We start from the raw sequence: 26386 nt of genomic DNA on the forward strand, positions 1-26386 counted from the left end.
CTGGTTAAGCGTCTGCCTTCAGCTTAGATCATGATCCCAGGGTCCTGGGATTGAGTCCTGCATTGGGCTCCCTGCTCAGCGGGAAGCCTGCTTCTCCCTCTCCCACTCCCCCTGCTTGTATTCCCTCTCTTGCTGTTAATCTTTCTCTCTCTCTCTCTGTCAAATAAATAAATAAAATCTTAAAAACTAAAAGATTCTTGACCACCTCTCCAGCCTTATCATCCCCTCCAACACACACACTCACACAGGTTTACACACCACCTCACACAGTGGGGATGAAGGCCCATTCAGCAGAACAGTCTGCTATTCTCCATATATGCCAGGTTCTTGCGGGCCTTCCTGCCTTCGCCGGAACTATTCCCTGTGCCTGCAATATTTTTATCTCCTAAAAGATCACTAACTCATTTTTCAGGACCCAAGTCATATGCTCTGTTCAGCCCCTGGGCTGCCCACTCTGAGGCCTCTTCTACACCTGCAGCATTTCTGGGACACTTTACCCATGTCACAGAGCTAGTTGTCACCCCTGGTGGAAGGACCACTGCTTGTGGCTGTAACTGCACTTCATTCTTTTTTTTTTTTTTTTAAGATTTTATTTATTTATTTGACAGAGACATAATGGGAGAGGGAGCACAAGCAAGGGGAGTTGGAGAGGGAAAACCAGGCATCCCATCGAGCAAAGAGCCCAGTGTGGGTCTCGATCCCAGGATCCTGGGATCATGACCTGATCCAAAGGCAGACACTTAATGACTGAGCCACTCAGGTGCCCCTGTAGCTGCATTTCATGACTTTGTACTTAGGCTTCCGGCCTAGTGCTTGCACCGAGTGGTAGGTTTCCAGTAAATATTCAATGAATAATATGATAGCTGAATACGTTATTTTTTGGTGCCAAGGGACAGTAACAGGAGGTTGCATGAAACAACTTGTCACATCTGCAGAACAAGGACGAGATACTCTGAGTAGTTAAAGTACTTGAAGAGCAGTGACAGAGAGGAAATGACACATATCTAGCTTCTGGCCATTGTGGACCATTACCCCCACCTTCCAAGGACTCCTGTGTCCATGTTCATGCTGTTAACACCATTCTTCCCTATGGTTGATGAGTGTGTACTGTGCAAAATGGCATAAAGGATTACAAAAATGAGATAATTCACGTTTAAAGCAATGTCCAAATAATTAAGGAAAAATACGATTTTGAATCTATTATCTTTGAAAGAGTGCCTAATTCTTCTTCCTCAAAACAAAAGCAGTTCTATCATCAGTATCTTCTGTTACCGTACATCTTAACTTCGCAGGAGAGGACAGGAAGCAACAGGCTGACCCAATCATTGCCACACCCCCAGCATGCCCAGACTGCCACCCAGTGCCCAGGGCTCCTTTTCCTCTAAGGAGTGGAGATCAGACATCCCATGGGAAAGAGTTTTGAACATCCCATGGGAAAAGTCATCATGGAAAAGCTAAAAAGAACAATATGAGAGATGTCCCAAGGCAGCCTGTGATGAAGTTCCAAGTGAGAATGGTAAGGACAGGAAGTACCCTTGAGCTCTCCAGCGGGGAGCACAGTGGGGACCAGAAGGGTCAAAAGATGAGTCACAGGGCAGTTCTAAAGGGGGTAGCAGCCTCTTGGGGCTCAGGCAGGCTGGAAGGTCAAGCGGAAAGCACTCCCCATGGTATTTTTTCCTGTCCTCAGCATCACAAATAACTGATCTCCTCCCGGGGCCTCAAAGCTTCCTTTATTTCTGGTCCCCAGAACAGACCCAACATACATACTGGAGCTCTGGTGTCAGAAGGACCCCAGTGCCCGTTCCCCAGGCCTCCTGCTGATGGGGGTGAGGTGCGTGGGATGCATCTGGAAGGAGCCCTGGGATAGTGGCCCTGGAGATGGGGGAGGGGAGCCTGGAGTTATCAGGAGGCAGTTAGGGTGGAAAGCTGTCAGATTTGCTGGTAGGAAAGAGGGTCTGAGGATTTGGGCTTGACTGGATGCTGAGGAAGCCCTTTGAGGAAGCTTAGCTCTGAGCCCACTTCCCCTTCCTGCAGAAGTGGGGTGGGCAGAGCCATCAGAGCCCTGGGTGGGTCACAGCTCATTGGGCAGGAGATTGGAAAGGTGGGCAGGTGGTAAGATTATCCCCAGATCTTTATCACAGTTTCACCTTCCCTCTGCAGTGTCGTCCCCAGTGTCCTCTCCATCCTCACGGCCCCTCCTCCGTCTGTGCCCCCTCCGCCACCTCCTGCCTCTGTTTCTGAGACCACCCTACCCCCCCCACCCCTGTCTCCATCTCCACAGCCGCCGCTCATCCTCCTTCTGGTCGAGGCTTCGTTAGAATTCTGTTCTGAAATTGCAGCACGATTTAATTAGCATGCCTATGTGGTGTGGTCCCGGAGATACAGATGAAACCTAAATGGCTAAATAGTACATTCTGCAACATTCTGTGCCTCCCATGCCCCTCATGAAAAGCAAACTCGAATAATGGGAAAATCAATCTATCATAGCATAAGAAAATAAACTTGTTTTGCTTGTGTCGAGGCAAAGGGCACAACGGAAGTTCTAAAGTTTATTAATATCTCTTTAGAGGACTGGATTAAAATAAATAGCTGTGGAAGGCAGCAGCAAACAATAGAGCAAATGGAATAGACAAGATGACTGTTTAGTCATGAACTTGGGGCTCGAATAGCTTTTTTGTTCTGTGCATGTGTTGTAATTTCTACTTCTCACTATGCAATATTACGGATTTAGATGTACAATGTGATGATATTTTGTATGATTAATAATTTTTTCTTACCATTTGATATGTCTCCAAAAGGTGGGGTATTTTTAAAGACTTTGTTAAAATGAGTCTTAAGCTATCTTGACACTCAATAAGAAAGGCATGATAGGGGGTGCCTGGGTCGCTCAGGGGGTTAAAGGCTCTGCTTTCAGCTAGGGTCATGATCTCGGGGTATTGGGATGGAGACCCCCGTCAGGCTCTCTGCTCAGTGGGGAGCCTGCTTCCTCCTCTCTCTGCCTGACTCTCTGCCTACTTGTGATCTCTCTCTCTGTCAAATAAATAAATAAATAAATAAATAAATAAAATCTTAAAAAAAAAAGAAAGAAGTGAGCTAGGGGTTCGCCTCAACCCCTTGGTGACACTGATGTCTGCATGTACCAGTACCTGCGCTTTGTCCGAGGGACTCTCTTGGAGCCCTGGGAATCACAGCAAACTTCCGAAACTCTGCCTTCTCTGGAAAGAAGCAGAGCACCATAAAGAAGAAAACTCCAGGACTGGATGGGGCCTGTTTCCCCAGTGACTTGGCTCTGAAGCCCCCCTGCTCTGGAGAAGGGCGGAGGGATCAGCGCCATCCCAGCTCTGCTAATCGTTGGCTGTGTCGCTTTGGACAAGGTACTTAACCTCTCTGAGCTCCGGCATTGTCATCTGTCAGTCTAAGGTAATCCTAACACCCCTCACCCCACCCCCCAACCCGGGGACAGTGTCCTGAAAACCCTTAACAGAACACTTGACAGCATTCCGGAAGGGAGCTGTTCTTCCCTCCCGTGCGAACCTTTCTTGCTAGCTCCTGCCTCTGAGTGTTTTCTCCACGGCGGGGATGAGGCTGTTTTGTATGCGGCCAACCAACGACTGAACAGAATGGTGTATCTCTTTCAACCCAGAACATAACCTCTTATGGAACACAGTGAGGTTTTAAGCAGACGTGCAAAGTGGTTTCTCTCTGACTGTTACCAAACATGAATCTGGGGTTTGGGAATCTCTGGCAGTGGCTTTCCTCCATTGACCCCAGCATTTGACGAGGGCCCAGAAGACCTGTCCGTGACCTCGTCCTTGAAAGGCTGGAGTCATGCCCCCCAAATCCATGTCTTTCTGTGAGAGATGTCTCGTTCACCCCTGCTCCTCCTGAACATCACTGACCTTACTCACTTTTTTAAGCCGAACAATATGAATACGAGACCGGGGTGTTAACCAGCCAAGGGGACGCCTGAGGCTGAGCCCATCCACAGCCCGCCACAGGCTCGGGAGCATCACAAACACGCAAAACCTAAGGACTCTGAGCAAATATTTATTAAATCCAGTACACTGAAGGCACAGGCCTTGGCTGCAGCTCTCTGGAAAAGTAATCATGATTTCCCCAGCTGGTAAGTCAGCTGGTTTATCTTCCGCATATTTTTTAACGAAGATCTGTTATGATTTCCCTTTACAGTGGTTAAGGCTTAGCACGCCAATTAGTTTGGATTTATTCCACTTGACATCATCTCCTAAATTGGGTTTTTGCCTCTTTGTGCCCTGATAACTCATCCAAACACCCATTTTATGGCTTCTGTTGGTAATACCTGAAGCCCGGATGCTTATTACTGAAATCTTTCCTTCGCTTCCCCATTTCTGTGCAAGGGAAAAGCTGGCACAATTCTCCTTTGGTGTGTGAGATGGATGCCCTATTTTGCCTTGCCAGTGGCCAGATACTCTCCTCTGACCAAGACCTTGCCCACAGGCTACAATGCCAGGGCCAGCCGACAGCGTCTGCTTTCCAGAACAAATTCCACCTCTGGGCGATGATGGTACTCTCTTCCCAGGACACAGCCCTCAGTTGATGCAGTTGCCTCCTTGGTGGGCTCTCATTTCCCCTATGTCTCCCCCAGGCCAGGTTTTCTTTCGGGGCCACGAGGCTAAGTGGAACCTGGGCAGCTGTACCAGCAGCACTGACAGAGGTAGCCAGTGAGGGGCCCAGCACCAGACCCTGAGTCGGACATCACCTCTATGACCCAGGGCGAGCAACCTAGCCTTCTTGGCTCCATTTCATCACTAGCAGAATGAGGTTAATAAAGGAAAGCCTACCTTGAAAAATTAGAAATAATCGTTAGATCTGGGTTTCTCCAGGCCATGCCAGCTAAGTCTTATGTTAAGCCCCCCCACCCCCAAACAGCATCCCTTGGCATTTCCAAGGAATGGTCTATGAGGGTGTTCCCTCTCCATCGGGGACCCTCATGTGCTCATGATCAGCACCCCAGCTATGGCCTGGTGTTGGCCAACTCCTGCCCTCTATCATGGCCTACTTCGGTGGAATGGGAACATGAGGCCCCTGATCCTTGCCCCAGAGCCTTGGGGATGTACAAAACTGAAGCCACAGAAGAAACCTAAATGAAATCCAATGATGATGAGCACACAGGTGCCCCTTCCTGTGGCTGCTGAAGTTGCTGGCCCCTTGGAGCCTGTCGAGACCATCCTCTGAATTGTAAGGGGCACTTCCTTCTCCCATTGGTTATTTCATTGTACCATCTTATACTGAGGCTATGTTCAGGGGGGCAGGAAGATGTCACGTGATAGATCTCAGTAGTTCTAGGACACACTCCTCCTCTCCCGACCCTGACCCATTCATTCACTTATCCAACAGCTACATCTCCAGTCCCAACTACTTAGCAGGCATTGGGGTCTGCCCCAGGGATACAATGGTGAACAAAATCAGGGCAACCCTTGGCCTTATGGAGCTCACAGGCTGCTGGGGGACAGTGGACAGTCAGCGTGGTAAATGCTCTGATAGGAAATATAGGGTGCTCTGTCTTAGATACTGGGCACCGCGAGGTCAAGGAAGGCTTCCCAGAGGAAGCCTATTCAAAAACTTGAATAGTAGCTCTCTCACCTCTGGGAGGCTCTCTTCAAGAGACCCCCACCAACAGACTCTTTGCAGGGCACTTCATGGGTCCTGCAGGCAAGTCGAACAGCCCTCTGTCCTGGGGAAGAACTAGGTGAGCTCGACCCAGACACCCAAATGCGTGTGCAAAGAGCCCAGCACAGTGCCTGGCCCAGAGCAAGTCAGTGAAAGAGAAAAGGGAACTTGTTTTTTCTTACTTACAGGCTTTTAGCCAATGATATGGGGCTTGTCTGATAGTGGGTAGTCATTTGAAACAGTCCTAAGATGGGCTGAGGGGAAGTGGGGGTGCAAAGGTAGAGAGAATTAACATGACAGGGGACCTAAAGACACACTTCCCCATGGCCACCGGGGTTCCCCTAAAGGATTTCTTCCCATGGTAATTTTGTGCAGTTTCTTTTTGCTGATAGAACAGCAGTAACTTGCATTTTTAGTAGCAAGAAGTTTTTCTTTCCTTTCCTCTTATTCCTTGGGTTTGTCTCTTTATGGTTTCCTGTGTTCTGACATCCTCTCCTTTCTTCACTTGAAAGTAAAGCAAATTAAACCGGATGAAAATCCTCTGTAAAGAGACATCTTGATCCACCAGCAGCTTGGCAGCCAAGGGAAATTTGCATCTCTTCAATTCCTTGTAATTATTCATTTCCTTTCTCTTTCCCCTCTTGAACAGAATGGCAGCACAGCACGCCTGGTTTTTCCCTAGATAAGAACTTGAAAGGGTGAAACTGAGGGCAATGACTCAGCTCTCTTTTCCAGACTCCTCAGTGTCCCTGAATTTTTGCCCTAGAGTTCCTGAGGAGGAGGGCCACTCCAGCCCCAAGCAAAGTCTAGCAACGGATGCATTAAGTAATATTCCTCTGAAAATGTATTGTCATGCCATTAAGGGTTTTCTGTTTAATATTTATTATCCACTTATAGTGCATTTGGTGTTAAGTGAAGCCATAAAAAGTTCAAAATCAATTCTAACAACAATAACTGTTCCTATTTGCGGTTTATGGTTTAAGGTTTGGTTTCTCCTGTATTTACAGGTTGTGCAGTTAAGTGGCAGGCTCAAACAGCCCAGCCAGGGTTTGGACCTGCTTTGAGAGAAGGCAGCTCTGACCTGCCATTGAATGGAAGTCACAGAATTCCCCCACCCAATCCCCCAAACTAGAGCCCTCCTTGCTGTTGCCATGGTGATGTGAAGATCCACCTCCTTTTTTTAATGCCAATCACCATCTCCAGTTCAGACCTGTCCGAAGTGATAGACTTGTAGACATAGTAGCTTCCTGGGCTTTGCTCTATGATGTTACTACGTCACATCAAACTCAACCCTTCTGAGGCTAAATGAGAACCTTACACACTAAAACCTGTGCCTCCTACCAGCTTCCCAAGCTACAGGGCTGGGAGTTCTGTCACCTCTCCCCGATTGCTCAAGGAAAGAAGGAGCTGGAGCAATGGTCATTTCTCTGGGCATTAACCACCCTCCAGTGAATCCACCCCAAACACTGTAGTATGTAATGAAAAGAACCTGCAAAGGTTAAACTCTACACAACTCCTGTCTCACTGAGGTCCATTTGTTCATGACCTGAGAAGAGGAAAGGCAGGGAAGAAGGATGCCATGTGTGATGGGGGCTTATTCCTTGGTAGAAGGAACGTGCCTTCTTTTTTTCATCTTTAAATCATTATTGACTAAATAGACATAGTCTGGATAAAGCCTAAAGAACTCTTTTATGACCTAACTTGTTAGCAAGAAAGGAGAATATTTAAGATATGATTTTAATATTTGATAAGATGCCCATCAGAATAGTTGAAACGCAGACTACCCGGGAAATTGAAAGCATGTAAAGGTGTCTCATGGACCCAGACATTTCTCTCATGGTTTCTGCTTTTCAAGGCATGCTTCTAAATGGGAAACCTAGCTCAGAATGAAAATAGTTCATTTGGGGGCTTCCCGTGATCTTTGTTCTTTCAGGAACATTCCTATGTAATAAAATGTTATTTGTATAACAAAGTTTGAAAAGAGGGGAATCACGCTTATATTCTGCAGACACACACAGAAGGCCATATTGTAGGATTCCAGGCAGAGGAAAATCCAAGTCGAGGTGAAGTGGGGGAGACAGAGAGCAGAGCAGCGGTTGCAGGGACTGGGCGAGGGACAGAGCAGTGAGCGATGAGGAGCGCGGGTGTCTCTGTGACGGAAACGTCGTAGAACGACATGGTTGTGCAACACCCTGAATGGACCTAATGAAACCTCCATATCCCACTGCAAAGGATGCGAGTAAAATTTTATGTAAACTCAAATTCTACTTTAATAAATTAAATCTAAGAAGTAATTATAGAGGTGAACACAACACAAATATGATAAAAAAGGAAATGACGGGGGAGGAGGAGATATGCTCTGGGGGTCCAACCAGCACGAGCTGCTGCTCAGGGGCCTAGCCTGCTTGCTCCACGGAGGCAGGGGGCGGCAGCTCTGGGGCCGAGCCTGCTTGTTCCACGGAGGCAGGGGGCGGCAGCTCGGGGGCCGAGCCTGCTTGCTCCACGGAGGCAGGGGGCGGCAGCTCGGGGGCCGAGCCTGCTTGTTCCTTGGAGGCAGGGGGCGGCAGCTCGGGGGCCGAGACTGCTTGCTCCACGGAGGCAGGGGGCGGCAGCTCCGGGGCCGAGCCTGCTTGCTCCACGGAGGCAGGTGGGGGCAGCTCGGGGGCTGAGCCTGCTTGCTCCACGGAGGCAGGGGGCGGCAGCTCCGGGGCCGAGACTGCTTGCTCCACGGAGGCAGGGGGCGGCAGCTCGGGGGCCGAGCCTGCTTGCTCCACGGAGGCAGGTGGCGGCAGCTCGGGGGCAGGACCCTGCTGGTCATCCAGGAAAGTCAAAAGGCCTGGTGGCTCTTCCGTGGCAGAGAAGTGAACGAGGGCCCTGACGACCATCTGCCCTGGTCCCAGAGGTGCAGCGGGTGCCAGAGGGGCTGCTGGAACAACTTCCTGATCTGGCTCTGGGGCCGGTGCTGTAGCTCCAAGAAGAGAAAGCATCATCAGCTTGATTGACTTCCCTTTTGCCTTTCCCTTTCCCCACCACTCAGCGTGGCCTGCGTTCAAGACCCAGCCCCTGGAAGGTGTCCCCGACGGAAGCCCATGGGGACAGGGATCTGAGACGACTCACTCTCTTCGGCCCAATTACAATCTACGGAGGCTTCCTCAGGGTGGCCACCCTGCCTCCTCCTCAGGCCCACACCAGTTACCCCCAGTCCTCCTCACCCCCAGCCTCTGGCTCCGTGGCCTTTCTGGGAGGGCATTGACTTTCTGTCAGCAGAAGCTGGGCATGGCGCTGCAGGTCCGAGCCTGGCACATAGACCTGCAGGTAGGCGAGCAGCGTATGCAAGCTGGGAAACTCTGGAGGCTCCACAAAATCTTCTGGATACTTTTCCACCCAGGTGTTTAGGATGGCATAGATGGCCCTGGGGACAGACATGGAGACAGAAAAGTCAGAGGACAAGGTATGCATCCAAACCAAAATCCCAGGGAACCCCTGTGGGAACCTGGGCCCCTGGGCTGTCAGCTCCTGCCTGAGACCAGTCGGACTCCTTGTCCAATTGCGACCTGGCAGTCCTGCCTGAGACAGGCCTGCTCCCACACGGCAGGCTGGCCAAAAGCCGCTAGGAGTGGGAGTCCTTGGTCAATGGGGGGAGCATTTCTGGACTTCTTAGGGGAGCTGGACACACTCCTCAGTCTGTCTCCTTGGCCACAAGCCACTTCAATTCACTGCATGTGCCCAGGGAGGGGTGGTGTCTGGCCTCTTAATTACCCTCACTGCACTCGCCTCTGCTCCGTGAAGATCCAACCGAGGAGGGAACAAAGGGACTCTGTCTCTAGCCAGGCCTTCCCCGGACCCTCCCCATACCTCCACCGTTACCTCCTCTGCCCAGTCACTAGGTGCCATGAGAGTGGGTCTGTTTCCACTGACACTCACCTCCCACAGGGTGTGGGATGGCTGCTGCTCCCTGGGCTCTACTGGGTCACCACTCTCCCTGAGCCCCCTCTGAGCACCCAGCATGCAGGTGCCAACATACTGCTCTACGATGGTTCCTAAATCCTGCGTTCTGGGTCCCAGAATTGGGGCAGAGAGAGGGTTGGGAGGTGGCAGGGATGGAGCATGACCCTCTCAGAGGTTGAAGCTGTCCTCCATGCCCCTCTGCTCTCCCACAGTGCTCACACACCTACCCCAGCTCCCCAGGGCACCTTCCTAGTTTCCAGTAGAAGCTCTCAGACATTTACCCTAAAGCAGGAATCACAGAGGTGTGCATGAAGGTCCATCAGCCCCTTGAACTCACAGGACCCTCACTGCCCTGCAGGAGAGGGAAGGCCCTCCTGGAGCAGCCAAAGCTTACTCACATGTCGCGCTGCTCCTGGGATCTCTTGACCTCTTCATACGTGGAGTAATAGCACCCGAATCTAGAGGAGGCCAGGGGGCATCACATGAGATGTTTGCGGATGTTGGCTCTCACCCTCTGACCCTCGACTAGCCTGCAGCCCTGGGGTGCTGTCTGTTCTGTGCCGGGATCCCATTCAGCTCCGAGATAATCGCCTCCACCTACCGGGGCTTCCTGAATGCTTGCTGAATGAAAGGGCCCCAACCAGCCCATCACCAACATCTGAGGGGGCCTGGCCCTGCTCACCCCCAGGGATGATTGTTCTGGATTCATCCAGACACAGACCCCAGAAAGAATCTCAGATCTCCCTTTCAATGGCAAAGGAGCCCTGCTCAAGATCACAGTGAGAGTAGGGATTAGGCAGAGGCTTCATCATGAGGGGCACGGGAGTGTTCAAAGAGCATGCCCACAGGCCCTCCAGCAGACTTTTCCACCGGCGCAGGCTGCCAGGTGTCCTTTCTGACACCTGCCACTGAGTCCCTATAATACCTCTGCCCCAGTTAGGAGTAAGGGAAAGTTTGGGGAAGCTTGGGGACCTGCCAAAGTCTCACAACCAGGCATTGGCCTATTCCCACGGGACAGTTAGGGGCAGGGGAGGGTGCTCACCTTGCACATAGTTGGTCCATCACCTCCCCGGTGCTGGCAAAGGTGTCGTATGTGTCCAGAAAGGTGTGGACACAGTGTAGATCTTGTCTGAGGATGGCAGGCACCAGGTGATCAATTGCGTCCTCCAGCTTGTTGGCCCGCTCTGCCATCAGCAGTGAGGTCCTCGTCCTCTTCCTGGTTGAACCATTTTTCCCCTGAGGTGAATCAGAGGAGACATGAGTCAGTGCTGTGGCCACCAGGAGGGTTGGGGCTTGGAGGGCAGAATGAGCCCCCAGATCTCAGGGACTTCTGCAAGAGGTGGGACAAAAGAGCCCAGAGTCTGAAAAACAATCACTGACTCAGTGTCTCATTGGGTTCAGCCTAAGGCTCTTGGTTTTGCTTCAGGTCATGGTCTCCGTGTCCTGAGGCTTTGTTCCTCATAGAGCTGGCTGTGTCCATAGGGCAGTGTCTGCTTGAGGATTCTGTCTCTCCCTCTGCTTCTCCCCACTCTCCCCCTGTCTCTCTCTCAAATCCATCAATCAACCAATCAGTTAAGAAGCCTTTAAGGCAAAGAGAAAATGTTCTTGGTATCCATATAAAGAATTGATAGAAATGATGTCTCAACTTCCTAGAATCTCAGGACCCTTTGTGAGTAGAGTATCGATAGCATGTCCCTGCGTGAGTGGCATGGATCCTGTGATTTCTGATGACATAGCCCATTCTTTTTATTTTTTCAAAAGACATTTTATTTATTCATTTGACACAGAGAGAGGTCACAAATAGGCAGAGAGGCAGCCAGACAGAGAGGGGGAAACAGGCTCCCCACTCAGCAGAGACCCATGATGTGGGCCTCAATCCTAGGACCCTGAGACCATGACCTGAGCTGCAGGCAGAGGCTGAACCCCCTGAGCCACCCAGGCACCCAACATATCTTGAAATGAGAACACAGAGATGTTTTAGGCAAGAGGGCTTAGGATTGGAGGGCATGGAGGCTGTAGGATGCAGCACTGTGCATTGGCCACAGAAGGGATTACATCCAGTCCTGCCCCAGTAAAGGGCTCCATGGCTGTGATCAATGACTGGCCTTACGGACTGCCGTGCAGTGCAGTGCAGTGAGGCCCCTGTTCCTGTCCTTGGGGGGGCCCCAACCATGTGTTCCATCAATACCAAAGCGCAGAGCAAGAGACAGAGTACCATGGGCCCCATGTCTCTTTGGATCAGAGTTTCCCAACTCATTCTTGCAAATGATGATTTGCAATACTTGAAGAACTTGAGGAAGGACTGTGGGCCAGTGGGGGCACCTGGGAGCACGAGTTAGGAAAATGCCTAGGCCAGGGCAAAAGGAGTCTAGATCAACGGGATGAGACCTGGTCTAAAGTCTCTTTAATGATACTCCTATAAGTATGTGGACAATGGCTGTGCTTCTGTCCAAGGCATGGGCAGGACCATGAGGGCCAGTTTGGGGAAGAGATGGGATGCAGATTCATGGGAGTTCAGGACTCTAGGAGGCCAGGCTGGCTTCTAGGAAGTGGGGCCCTTGGTGTTGCATCAGTGCCCCAGGGGTCGGGTCTCCCCAGCACCTGCACTCACCCTGAGCCAGCGCCAGACTCTGTTGGCCCTGTGTGGCTTCTTGTCCTTGGAGGAAGGAGAGCAAGGATTCTCCTCGTTCACCTCCTCCACCATGTCCTCTGGAGCGTTCTGTAAAGACAGTGCCCAGCAGCCAGGCAGGAGGCCTTAGAGCCCTGTTTGGAGGCCTTTGCTGGTCTTCAGACCCAGGGCGCTCCATTCCAGACACACCATAGCCCAGGATGCAGAGCCCTCCCCCAAGGAGAGAAACGTGGCCCAGCTTCAGGACCTTGGTGTGCTCTGGCACAGCTAAGAGGCACCTCAGGAATCCCCGGCGCACCCTGCCCACCCTGACATTGGTGTGAACAAGAAGGGATCACCAGGGTATCCACTGTGCTCACCCTCCTCCAGCCCATGGGTGGGAACCCCCACATATCCCTCCTCCCCTCAAACTCCAGAGGAAGGGATGGGGCTTCCCTAGGACGGTCCAGAGGGGTGGGCATCGCCTAGTCTCCTCAGAAGTAAGTACCTTATGGCGTCTCCCTCGAAATATCCTGAGGCATCGTGGGGGTGGTTTCAACCAATGCCTGCAACATGAAAACAAGCCATTTTCCTGGGGGTTCTGACACCCAGAGCCCCGGAAACTCGGCACACAACACGAAAACATCTTTCTGTGTCAGATGTCCTGAGCCCAGTAACCCTGCTACCGGACTAGAATGTGGGTGCCTGGTTGCAGGGGTTCCAAGTTCTGGGGGCAGGTTGTCAAGGAAGTGACATCACTTCCTGTGATCCCCTACCAAGGCCCACTCCTGGTTGGACCCCTACACGATCAGTGCTCGGGTCTGCCATCTCCTCATCCCCCTTCTGCATGCAAGGACACATCTCATCTGTACACAGTGACCCCAACACACCCCTCGGAACAGGCCCCCAGGGAAGGTCTGGGAGCAGCCAGGGCCCCAGCTTGCAAACACACCTGGTTTCAGACACAAGTCTCTATACTTACCTGGTTTGGACCTTAGATAAGCCATTGTGCCTGACAGGGATGGTCCCTTCTCTGCCAAATATGGATGATTCCAGCATGTCTTTCTATCAGATGTCCACAGGCATAGGTTGGATAATAGCTATGATGTTAGAGGAGTGCTGTCACATGTAGGAAATACCTCCCACCCAATTTCCTCCCTCCTGTCAACTTCTTGGAATCTGCTACTCATCAGATCCCACCCCACAGTCCCTCCTGGGGTGTGTGTTTGTGTGCACCAGCACACAAGCTCCTGTGTGCACACATGTGTTCATCGGTGCTCACGTTCTGGAGTCCCAGAAGAGGACAGCCCCACTTACAGAGGGCTGGGTAATAGCTTCCCAAGTTCTTAGGCTTCGAATTTTCAACGCAAACCCTAACGAGGGGACTGGAGTCTTGGCCCTTGATGGTCAGAATGTACCCTTACCCCTAGAGACCGCCTGTTCCAGGATGCAGGCCATTCTCTCCTTTCTAAAGGGTGTGATGCAGATAGGGGTCCATCCAGTGGGTTGCCATGACCCGGGATCCTCCTCAGACAAGAACCTTGGCATATGTCTCCGCTCTAGGATATCAATGATCACCCTCAGCCCGATCACATTTCCAGGCTGACAGCCACTTCCTTCCAGAAAAACTTTTACAGAGCCCCCAGTGAATGGCTAGGTTGCATCCCAGACCCCAACTTTGAGGACACTCAAAGAGCTGGGTTCAAGTCTGCTAAGCCTCCCTACGAGTCTGATTCTGGGCAAGGCCCGGACCCTGCAGGGATCTTCACAGTGTCCCTTCAGGGGCTCCATTGGTTCCCCAACTCCTTTGTAGACATGTTTTTGTGACCCTGAGTGTGGTCCTGACTTGGTGATTCACTTCCATGTCACAGAACGTGGCAACATGACCCAAAGGCCCTTCTGAGATTTCATTCTAAAAGTTCACTGCCCAGCCGCATGTTGACTTGGACCCATGTTCTCTCTCTGATCTTCACACTGGAGCACAAGCCCCTAGGTTGAACCATGATACAGACATATTCACATGGCCCAGCCCTGTGGGTCCACAGCAGACAGAAGAAGTCAGGTCTTTGAGATGGGCTGTATCTAGCCCATGCCCCTGAGTTTGCTCAGGTTCTCGGTGAAGCAGGTTGTCCCTTGGTGTTGTCAGCAGCCCAGCTTAAGGAGAGACTCTGGAAGGAGCCCCCAGCGGAGCACTGCTGGATTCCTGATCCCCTGAGACCATGAGGCAGCGTTTGTGGGTTCAGCCACTGAGTGTGGGGAAGTGCGGTCACACAGCCCTGGGAGAAGGGCACTGATACTGACCAACTTCCCGGGCCCTGGCCCTCCTCCCCTCCCACTCTGGTCCTTCCTCAGCTTCTCTGGCCACCCTGGCCCCCTTTCTAACCTCCAGTCCTCTGCTCCATGGTGCCCTCCGCCAGGTGGAATGCACTCGCATTTTTGCAGGGCTGTCTCCTTCTTTTCCTCCCGCAGGAATTCTCTGTGTCATCTCAGCACAGCCTTGTCATACCCCTCACCAGGTGGAGTTCGGGCCTTAGTTGTGTCCCTTGCTCTTTTGCTGTGGAGCAATCGCTTTTTCTGTTCACATTTTGGTTTCTCGTTTGTCCATCTTCTCCTCTAGACCCTGAGCTCTCACGAGGAGAACCCGCTGGGCTGATAAGCACTGGCACCATCTGAGTGCGCAGTGCCCAGTGGCTGAAAGAACGGGAGACAGGATCTGTCCCAGCACAGACCAGCTCCGTTGTTTGAGCCTCACTGATTTTAGTCCTGTGTAAGTCTTATGTTTTGTTTTTTTAAGTTAACTGTGCCTGATGTGGACCTCGAACTCATAACCCTGAGATCAAGGATCCTAGTGCCTGAGGAAGCCAGGTGCCTCTTTGGTCCTCTTTAACGGTTTTAGGCTGATCACTATTCAAGTGAACTTGGTCATTTCAACATGCTGTACGGAGCTATATTACATTACGCTGAATGACCATGTAACTCCCCAGGTTTTGGTAGCCTGTCACCACAGAGGTCCCCCCCTTGACAGTGCTGAGTGGATCTTCAGATTAGAGACTGAAATCCTTTCTGTGTTCTTCAGGAGCCCAGAGTCTCTCCACCATCGGCCTTCTCCCTCCTTGGGATGACATGCACCTCTGATGCCATCAGCACAAGAAGAAAGATGACAAGGAAATACACACAGGAGGGTGTTTCTGGCCAGGTCTTGAAGGTCTCAAGGTTCACTTTGATGCTCAATCTTTTATGTATTGTTGTAGGATTTTATTTCTTTATTAGAGGGAAAAGAGCACAAGCAGGGGGAGGGGTAGAGGGAGGAGAACCAGAGAGATGCTGATCTGAGGAGGACAGGGGGTGGCTGATATAGACCTGTGCAGGGAACAGCGGAGGCCGCCCAGACCTAGCCTCCGTCATCTGGTGGGCCGGGAGTAAGGAGTAGCCTCAGATCCCTGTGCCCATGACCTGCTATCAGGGGAGACCCTCTAGGGATTGCTTCCTGGACTCAGAGAACATTGAACGGTGGGGAAATTTTCCTTGATTTAGGAGGGATGTAAAAGTCAATCATTGGGTTGATACTTTCTCTTCTTGGACCGACAGCCCCAACCTCAGAACAAGATGCTGAACCACCTCAAGTGCTACCTCTAGCTCCCACTGTGGTGCCTGCCGCAGCTTCAGAGCCCGAGGGGCCTGGATGGGAACCAGTTGTGAGTGTGATACAGCTATGGATACAGCCGAGGGGAGGCACCTACCTGAAGGAGCCTACTGCAAAAGTTTCTATGGACAACCAGGTGCATGATTGAAAGACTTAGGGGTCTACCCCTGTGGGGGACATTCCTGGCTTAAAAGTGTTCAAGCGATGAAGTGGGGCAATATCCCAGGTGTGACAGCATGATCTCAGGATCCCGGGGGTCCCCAGAAGACCAGCTGGGGCCTGAATGCTTCCGAGTTCCCAGACATCAGTTAGGGAGGATGGCTGAAAACCACGAAGCTAGGTCCCGGCTTTCTGCTCTGGGAAGCAAGCTGGGCCCAGACACCACCTTATTCCATCCACAAAGTCTCACACATCTCGCCATTCTGGTTGCAATGAAGAAATGGACTGTACACCAGAATTTCGTACCTGTGGATTATGCCCAGGATTTAAGGTGCTAGAGAAACTTTTTTTGACATAAGGATGGAGAAATGGTTCCTCCACAACAGCTACTGGAAGGACAACTGAAGGATTATTTCAGCACAGGAAGTCAGACCTGCAGGAGTGAATGGGAAACAAAGAGTCCGGTAGGTAAGTAGTTAGCCAACATGTCGGGAAATCTGAATTACCATTAGCTGTAAAACACACGAAAAAGCCATTTCGGGAGATGTTAGTGACAAGTTGGAATGACATGATAATGCACATCGTTAGAACAACTGAAGGTACTTAGCATTAAAGGATTCTGAGATTCTCATTTTGTGTTCTATGAGGGGTAATAGACTCAGTTCAGACGTAAGTTACATGTGCTTAAGAGTTTGGGTTTTTTAAAGATTTCATTTATTTATTTATTTATTTGTCAGCAAGAGTGTGAGAGCGCACAAGCAGGGGGAGCAGCAGGCAGAGGAAGAAGTGGGCTCTGGGCTGAGCAAGCAGCTTGATGCAGGACTCAATCCCAGGTCCCCAGTATTATGGCCTGAGCCGAAGGCAGATGCCTAAGAGACTGAGCTATGTAGGCGTCCCTACATGGGCTTAAGAGTTTTAAAGGTGGGGCACCTGGGTGTCTCAGTTTGTTAAGGAACTGCCTTTGGCTCAAGCCATGATCCTGGAGTCCCAGGTCCCACACCAAGCTCCCTGCTCCGGCAGGGAGTCTGCTGCTCCCTCTGACCTCTCCCCTCTCATACTCTCTCTCTTGCTCTCTCATTCTCTCTCTCTCTTTCTCAAATAAATAAATAAAAATCTCTTTAAAAAAAAAGCGTTTTACAGGAAACCCTTAAATCATAGAAATCGAGTATATGTTTTTTCAAACTAAAAGATGAAATAAGAGAATAAAGAAAGTATGTCAACTCCTTGACAGGGAACAAATGGGAAGAAAGAAACATTAAAAATGCATGATCAATAGAAAAGTAAAAATCATATGGTAGAAATAAGTCTACCTATATAAGCCATCACAACAAATGTGGGGAGCTAAACCATAAGTCAAATCATATATGAATGGACAGAACTCTTAAGTTGAATTAGGAAATTAACAAAATCTGTTTCTCTGCTGTTTTCAAAAAAAGATCAAATGCAAGAGGACAGAAACCAGTGCACAGGCCCAAACTAAAACCAAAGCAGTTGCACTGGGTTTTGCCTGGAGGTGGAAATACCCCAGGCTGATGGCCTTGGGAGACACAAGGGCAGGGGGTGGGGGGCCAGGTAAGGGAGGCCTAAATGGAAGAAATGATGTGAGATTTGAGGCGGAAATGGTAAGAATGAGCCACCTGGGTGCCGTACTTCAGGCAGAACATCCTAAGGTCCTACGGGACCTTAGGATGTTTGAGGAACAGAAAGGTTGGTGGCCTTTGACAGATGGTACAGGAAATAGATCATGAAGGATCTTGAAGGATATTTGCATTTTATTTTTAGTGCAGTGAGGAAACATCAGAGCATTTGTAGCAGATGAGTTCCATGATGTGTCTTTAAAAAGATCCTTCCAGCTACTGCGGGGAGACTGCAGTAGAGAGGGTTATAGAGAAGCAAGAGGGGAAGTGGGAAAGCCATTTGTTGGCCAGTACAGTTGTTCAAGTGAGAGGAGAGTGTGCCTTGATCCAGAGGGGTTGTAGGGGACACCAGGAGGCAGCGATGGGCTGGAAATATGTTTTGGCCGTTGAGCCAAAGGGACTTCTTGATTGACTGGACACAGAGTACGGGATGGGGAGGAATCAAGGCTGACGCTCTCCTTGGGGGCTTGAGCAACTGGGTCGATGTCAGTGCCATTCACCGAGATGGGGAAGGGTGAGGAGCAACAGCTTGGGAAGGGGTAGGGGTTGCAAATCAACAATTCTGATTGGGTCTGAGATGACTCTTAGCTATAAAAGTGGAGTTATCAAGTAGGTAGTCCAGTGTTTTGGTGTGGAGATTGGTAGAGATTTCTGAACTGGAGATAAAAATTTCAGAGTTGTCAGGATAAAGTTTGGACTACTTAGGTTGACTCCCCTAAGTACTGTGTGTGGGTAGAGAAAAAGTCCAGGGTGGAGACTCAAGGTAAGTGTTCCTCGAATTAGCAAATAAAAATAAAGGAGTGCCAACTGAATTTGAACTTCAGATAAACAAATAGTTTTATGAGACTGATGCACTGCCTACTGTGCTAAGGAGGCACCTACAATAAAGATTTTTAAAGGATATGTTACATGAAATACTGGGGACATATGTATGCCAAAAGAATCACTTATTATTTATCTGAAATTCAGATTTAATTGGACATCGCATTTAATTTGACAATCCTACCTAGGGTACTACTTCCTTGTTTAGATGAGATGTGGAGAAGGATAAGGAGCAAAGAGAATGTTCCATTTAGTGTGACTATGTAACCTATCTTGCCAGAATGCAATGTCATAAAAAAAAATTTATAATGCTCACAAATTCTATGGGTCAGGGATTTGGACAGGGGTTAGTGGGCATGGCTTTCCTCTACTCCTTACTCTAATCCTGGGATTCTTGCCAGCGTGGTGTCTGGGTTCCAATGGTGAGAAAGAAAATGCATGTGCATGTAAGCAAAAGAGAAAAAGAGATTCAGATAGAGAGAGAGAGAGAGAGACTTTATAACTCAAATTTCCTGGAAACTTTGATTCATTCTACAAGAAGCTCCCCCATGCCTTGCCCTATGTTCTGGACTGTACAGTAGGGATAGGAGGAAAGCTCTTGTTCATTTTTAAAGCATTTATGGACCAGACCCTGTGCAGGGCACTGGGAACACAAAGGGGCTTAGCCCTGGCCCCTGCTGTCCAAGCACTTACAGTATGGGTGGGTATGTGCTGGTGAAGACAGACATATCGGGAGAATCAGGGCTTGGCATCCCCATCAAACCCTATCCTGGCTTTGGGAGGAGAAGATGTGAAAATGTAAGTTATTTTTAAATAATCTAGCAGGTGACTTAGGATCAGACAGGCTGAAACAGATAGCAGGAACAGGTGGAACCTGGGAGAGGGAGTGATTGTTATGGGTTGGATTAGTTTGGAAAGATTTTCTACAAGAGAAGCAATTTGAGCTAGACCTTCCAGAGGAGGAGAATTTGATCACTTCCCTTAGCTCAATAACATCCTAGACATCATCACATTAAATAAGTCTGATCTTCCACACCCAGAGCCCTAGTGACCGCATTTAGTTGATGTTGAAAGAGAACTCCTACCTTTAAAGTACTTATTACGGGGGCGCCTGGGTGGCTCAGTGGGTTAAGCCGCTGCCTTCAGCTCAGGTCATGATCTCAGGGTCCTGGGATCGAGTCCCACATCAGGCTCTCTGCTCGGCAGGGAGCCTGCTTCCCTCTCTCTCTCTCTCTGGCTACCTCTCCGTCTACTTGTGATTTCTCTCTGTCAGATTAATAAATAAAATCTTTAAAAAAAAAAAATAAAGTACTTATTACGCATGTTTCCATTCAACTTTAAGCAAGTGTTTAAAGTTTCTTCTATCGTCTCTTCTCTCATGGAGAGATTCCAGGAGTGAATTTATCTTTTCTTTTTAGTTGAGGTGCAATATTTATTCAAGCAGTTAACAGAACCGTTCACATGTATTTGCTCAACAGCATTGTGGTGGGGAGAAGTGACGGATGGTGGGTGAAGCCCAAAGCCCTTTAGGTCACAGAGTAGGATACAAAGGCCTCTCTAGGGACGTGCAAGTGTCCTTTCCCCTGAAGGAGAAACCATGGAAAGGGGTGGCTCCTTGCCATAAGAGATAATCTCACCAAAGGCCAGAAGACTCTCTGAAGACTGCCTCCAAACCACTCACATGGCAGTCACGGTTTTCCACATTTTTATTCTTGGAAATTTCAGAAGTACAGAATTGTTGAAAGTCTAGCACAATAAATATCAGTGAATTCTTTCTGCAGAATTAAACTATTGATAACTTTATGCTGTCTTTGCTTTCTCTTTCTACATGTCCTCATATAGCTTCTAGTATAGCAATTAAGTTACAGACATTATGACCCTTCTCTCCTAAATAATTCAACAAGCATCTTCTAACAATAAGAACATTACCCCACCAGAAAGCAGAAGAAATTTTTTTAAATTTCTCAGGATGATCTAGCATCCGGTTTGCTTCAATTCTCTTCATTATCCCCAAGATGTCTTTCTTAGTTGTCCCCTTCTTCTTCAAGCCCAGATCTAGCTGAACTTCTCTTATTATATCTGGTTGTAATGGGTCTTTAGACAATTTAAATATCGTCTAAAGACAATAAAGAACCCATGGCTTCACTTTCTTCTGTGACACTGATAATTTGTTTTTGTTTTAAAAATCAACGGCATCGGGGCGCCTGGGTGGCTCAGTGGGTTGGGACGCTGATCCCAGGGTCCTGGGATTGAGCCCCGCATCAGGCTCTCTGCTCAGCCGGGAGCCTGCTTCCTTCTCTCTCTCTCTGCCTGCCTCTCTGCCTACTTCTGATCTCTCTCTGTCAAATAAATAAATAAAATCTTTAAAAAAAAATCAACTGCATCAAAGTGTAACTTGACCTAAGAAATTCAGCTGTAAGTGTACTGTTCATTAATTTTGACAACTGTATGCACCAATGTAAGTGTCCCATCAAATCAAATAAAAAACAATCTAAATTGCAGATTTCTGTTGCCCCAGAAAGATCCTTTGTGTCTCTCTGCAGTCATATCCCCTCTGCTCCTTGTTCCAGGCAAGCATTGATCTGCTTTCCATTATCAGATTGATTGTCTGGAGAGACGAGGCCAGTTTGTCTTGTCAAAATGTCCCACAAGTCTAATTGTTTCCCTGTAGTGTCATTACCTCCACATTCTAGCTATCGACTTTCCTATACACTGGCAGTTAGGTCTAAAGCCTTGGTTAAGTACAGGTTAAACATATCAGGAACAAATACTCTGGGTGATACTGGATACTTCCTGCTGCTTCGAGTCGGGGGTACAACACCAGGGTGTGCATACTACTGAGTTTTCTTCCTTGGTTGAGTTGTCAGCCACCAGTACTGGCCTTTGCGATAGTATATTGTTCTCTTAAAATTGGCAAGTCACCAGTGGGTGATACTTTGGTAATGTCCAAAGATCCTACTCCCCACAATCTTCTACCCAATGCTTGTAGCATTCATTGATGGCTCTTACCTGAATCAGTTTTTCCATGGGGAGTTGCAAAATGGTGACTTCCTAATTCTACCATTTCTTCTATCTTTGGAAGCTGTCATTCTTTGGTAAAGAAGACTTTTTTTAAAAAAAAAAAGGAATTTATTTATTTGACAGAGAGAGAGAGAGAGAGAAACATAAACATGGGAGCAGTAGAGGGAGAGGAGGAAGCAGGCTCCCCACTGAATAGGGAACCTGAAGTGAGGCTCCATCCCAGGACCCTGGGATCATGACCTGAGTTGAACACAGACACATAACTGACTGAGCCACCCAGTTGTCTTGAAGGAGACTTCTCTGTAAGGAACCAGGGACTGCATCTCCTAAACAGGCAGAGTAAAGCCTAATTGCTTTACCCTTAGTTACAGTCCGGGACAATGTGATGGTGCGGGAAGGAACGAAGGAAGGAGGCAGGGAGGGCGGGAGGGAGGGAAGGAAGGAAGGCGAGAAGGACACAAGTAAAGGCAGGAAGGAAGGAAACAAGCCAGAACTGAAAGTGAAATACTGAACAAATACAATTTTGCCTGATGAATTGTCTTTTTGGATATGTAATAAAAGCATCCAAGACGACAATGCAAAGTGTTGTAATGGTACTGGTCAGTCATTGTCGGGCTCCTTATCATCCCAACTGTCACGTAATGTGTAGGTACGAGGCTGGCACAGACACACTGCATTTCCCTCTCTAGTGACGTGGGTGGTGGGAGGGAGGGACATGGACTTTGGAACCAGGCGGCTCTGGGCTGAGTCCTGGCTCTGCCACTTGCTTGCTGGGTGGATTGAACCCCTTTGAGCCTTGGTTCTTTTCTCTGAAGGGAGAGTCATGTTGAGAATGAACAGAGGTACCATATGTGAAATTTCTGTCCCAGGGGGAGGGACTGATCCCTACCTTGGGTCTTTTCAGTCCCCTGGAGAAGTAAGGCCACAGGAAGAGGAGCTGCCTGAACTTTCAGAGCCAACAGAGAATTGGGGCTGTTCAGACACTCTTAATTGTGCCCATGAACACAAAGTCACAATTCGCTGCTGGCTTATTCTTCCTTCATGTACTTTTCCAGTGTTTGTTGAATGGTGTCTTTATTGAAGGAAGCACGCTAGAGACTAAGCAGTTAAGGAGGCAACCCAGGTGTACGTTGGTGACCGTGGTGCTAACCTAACCTATCCTTGGGCACAGGTGCTTCTCCTATCCTGGGACTCTGGTGCAAATTCCCATTCAGTCTGTCCCAGGATTTCTGAAGCCAGAGAAAGCAAGCAGTGGAGGGAGGGAGGGGCCAGTGGGCTGGACTTCAAAGGAGAGAACCAGGAGGGAAAGGAAGGCGAGGCATAGCACAACTTCCATAAGCCATCACTGTGAGAGAGACCACTCTGACCATGAATGACATAGCGAATGATAAATGAAGTAGGAAATGTGTGCATTGCATGACGCAGATCTGGGCTAGAGCTGACAAAAACAAACCCGACTGTGTGGCCAGGTGGGCAGACACCAGCCCAGCAGAGATGGGCTCTGAAATGTCATCCTGAAAAGAGACAAAGCAAAGAGGTCATAGTTTTCCCCCATCTGAATTTCTCTCTCTATGTTCCTGTCTTGATGAAAAGTTTGCAACTTTTACACTGTTACAGAGGGAACAATCTGACTTATCATGCCATAATTTATAGAGCTGATTAATGTTGTTTTTCTCCAAAATACTGGGATTTAATAGAATTATTTATTCTATGTTTGGAATTATAAACTCATAAAACATACATGCCCCTAAGTGATGTAAAATGCAGACACTCTTTCAAATAATTAGGAGTTTCTTGATTTTTAAAATACATAGGAACATTGACTTTAGAGGTTATGTGAGTAATAGGATTTCACAAAATCTGTTGTGAAGCTATGGCTTAATGGGATTTAAAAAAAAAAATAACACACCAAGATATTTGAACTGAAATAATGCCTCATTGATTTTATACCAATTAAAGAAAGACACAAAGTAGAATGCTATATAGATTATTTTTAAAAGTACCTTACTAATATATTACAGGGGTATTTCTAATGGAATTATAATCTACTCAAACACCAGAAATTCTGCCGCTGAAATCTTGTCTTCAAGACATCAACAGCTAAGCAGTTAATATAACCACCTGAGCTGTTCAGAGGACCATATCAAGTGTGGGTAATCCCAACTGCTTAATTAATATGGACCCTCTGCCCCCAGTACGAACTTTATAACAGGTTTGATACACCCAAGGATCATAACATTGAAAGCACAAAATGTTAGACGAAGCCACCACAACCATCAACACCAGCTGTGCCAGGAGTAGAGGAAACCTTTGGCACCATTTTCAAGAAAAAACCCAAAATATATCTGAAGAACTTCAAATTTACAAATTCTCTTTTCAGAAGGACTTATTGCTATGTCCCGAGGAACTCACTGTCCCAAATAAGATTGGGCAATGTCTCAGGAGTAATGTAATCCGTTTTGGGAAGCAGTCGTGAGGAAGGTGAGGGGTCCTTCCAAAGAGACCTTCTGCTCAACAGTGACTTAGAAATCCATTTACAATCTTTTCTTTGACATCAGTGAGAGACACAGCTGGTTGGCGGCTTTCACCTTGCTCTATTGGGTTATCACCTGACCAAAGAATCCGCACCCCACCACCACCAAATTCTCAGGCTCTGAGGAGATACCCAGCAAAGGACTGTGTGTGTACAGATGTGTGTGTGTGTGTGTGTGTGTGTGTGTGTGTGTGTGAAAAGACGCAGATCCTGAAGGCATCAAAAGGGCATGATGCTGTCTGTTGGAACTCATAATTTTATTTATTTATTTTTGCAAGAGAGAGCGAGAGTGAGAGAGCACATAAGTTGGGGGGAGGGGCAGAGGGAGAAGCAGACTCCCCGATCAGCAGGGAGCCCGATACGTGTCTTGATCTTAGGACCCTGAGATCATGACCTGAGCTGAAGGCAGACACTTAAGGTTTTTTGCTTTATTTTAAGCTTTTACTTATCTGTTTGTTTGCTGTTATAATTTCTTTTATTATGTTATGTTAGTCACCATACAGTATGTCATGGGTTTCTGATGCAATGTTCCATGATTCATTGTTTGCGTATAACATCCAGTGCTCCTTGCAATCCGTGCCCTCCTTAATACCCATCACCGGGCCAACCCATCCCCCCACCCCCTCCCCTCTAAAACCCTTGGTTTGTTTCTCAGATCCCATAATCTCTCCTAGTTCATCTTCCCTCTGATTTCCCCCTTTTCATTTTTCCCTTCCTTCTCCTAATGTCCTCCATGCTATTCCTTATGTTCCACAAATAAGTGAAACTATATGATAATTGTCTTTCTCTGTTTGACTTATTTCACTGAGCACAATTTCCTCCAGTTTCATCCATACTGGTGTAAATCAGTAATATTCTACTGCATATTTTTATTTATTTGTTTGTTTGTTTGTTTGTTTTTGCAAGAGAGGGCAAGAGCAAGAGAGAGGACAAGTGGGGAGGGAGGGACAGAGGGAGAAACGGTGTTAGGACTTATTAATCTGCGTGCGTTAGTCCTAACACATTACTAACTTCTGGTTATTAGGACTTTTTTTCTCCCTCTGAGAATATTGGAGGCTCCGGATCTCCTCATTATATTGATGTAAGTCACTAACTGAGGTGCTGTGAGGACATAAAGACAAAGCAGACATAGACCCTCCCTTTGAGGGGTTACAGAGTAAAACTTGTTCTCAACTTTGGTCACATATTTAAATCACCTGGGGAGCTTTAAAAAAAGCTGGAACCAGTTTCCCTTGCAGAGATTCTGACTTCATTAGTCTAGGATATGGCGTTGGCATCGAGATTTGAATGTCCCCATTGATTCTAGCGAGCATCCAAGGCTGAGAACCATTGCAATAAGGAAAGACAAAGCCTTCTGAAGCCCACAAGCTTCAGCATAATAAGAATTTTCAGCCTCTAGGGGTGATTATACTACTATAGGACTTTTGCAGAAGTATAATAAAGTTTAAGGTTACTGTTCTCTTTTATACACATATGTATCCATGTTTGCCGATGTGTGTCAGCATGTGTACGCACGTAGATTACATGAGTATCACATTTTTCTTATGACAGATCCAGTGACATAGCAGTAATCCAAGTCAAATCTCACTCACTTCCCCGCCACCTTATTTTCTTCCAGCTTAAACAACAGAAGTCTTCCCACTTTGGTAGCTGTAAGTCTGTGATCAAGGGGATGGCTGGATTGGTTCCTTCTGAGGGCTGTGGAGGAGAATCTCCTCCTTGTTTCTCTCCTGACTTCAGTGACCTCAGCTATTCCTGGCTTCTAGAAGGCTTTTTCTGTGTCTTCCCCTGGTCCTCCCTCTCTGCCTGCCTCTGTGTGCAGGTGCCCTCCTTTTCATTTCCTCTTCGTCTTTTTTACTGATGTATAGTTGACACAGAATGTTATGTTAGTTCAACATAGGGATTCAATGGACATTACACCATGCTCACCACAGGCAGAGGTCCCATCTGTCCCCATTCAACACTATGACAGTATTGTTGACTCCATTCCCTACGTTGTACCTTTCGTCCTCGTGACTTACTCCCACCATAACTAGAAGCCTGTATCTCCCACTCCCCTTCAATGATTTTGCCCTCCCTCCCACCCCCCACACCGCCACCGTGGAGACAACCATCAGTTTATTCTCTATATTTATGGGTCTCTTCCTGCTTTTTTAGTTTGTTCACTTGTTTTGATTTTTAGATGCTATACATAAATAAAATCGTATGGTATTTCTCGTTCTCTGTCTGACTTATTTCACTTAGCATAATGCCCTCTCAGTCCGTCACTGTTGTTGTAAATGGCAAGATTTCATTTTTTAAATGGCTGATATATACCACTTAATGTATGACTTCTTGTTTATCCATTCATCTATCAGTGGACATTT

The 26386-nt window shown here is 48.2% G+C and overlaps 3 protein-coding genes across 3 annotated transcripts in view; 1 reads left to right on the forward strand and 2 right to left on the reverse strand.

Moving 5' to 3' along the window:
* LOC309848526 (ral guanine nucleotide dissociation stimulator-like) overlaps positions 1 to 12750 on the reverse strand; it is a 438233-nt gene extending 425483 nt beyond the window's left edge. Inside the window, exons 1-2 of the mRNA XM_082700225.1 lie at positions 12714 to 12750; positions 12209 to 12316 (exon numbers count right to left, since the gene is read on the reverse strand). Coding sequence (XP_082556351.1) covers positions 12209 to 12301 — 93 coding nt within the window. The 5' untranslated portion in view covers positions 12302 to 12316; positions 12714 to 12750. The remainder of the gene's footprint in view (positions 1 to 12208; positions 12317 to 12713) is intronic.
* Positions 1 to 26386, forward strand: part of LOC309848515 (ligand of Numb protein X 2-like) — a gene marked incomplete at its 5' end in the record, with an annotated part of 385857 nt that overhangs the window by 41599 nt on the left and 317872 nt on the right. Inside the window, 2 exons of the mRNA XM_082700211.1 lie at positions 15282 to 15418; positions 15794 to 16475. The remainder of the gene's footprint in view (positions 1 to 15281; positions 15419 to 15793; positions 16476 to 26386) is intronic.
* The window catches only part of LOC309848535 (uncharacterized protein), a 28625-nt gene continuing 10235 nt past the window's right edge, over positions 7997 to 26386 (reverse strand). The window contains exon 2 of the mRNA XM_082700263.1: positions 7997 to 8534. Coding sequence (XP_082556389.1) covers positions 8046 to 8534 — 489 coding nt within the window. The 3' untranslated portion in view covers positions 7997 to 8045. The remainder of the gene's footprint in view (positions 8535 to 26386) is intronic.

This window comes from Mustela nivalis (assembly GCF_964662115.1).
Source record: "Mustela nivalis genome assembly, chromosome: 15".
NCBI classification, from domain to species: domain Eukaryota; kingdom Metazoa; phylum Chordata; class Mammalia; order Carnivora; family Mustelidae; genus Mustela; species Mustela nivalis.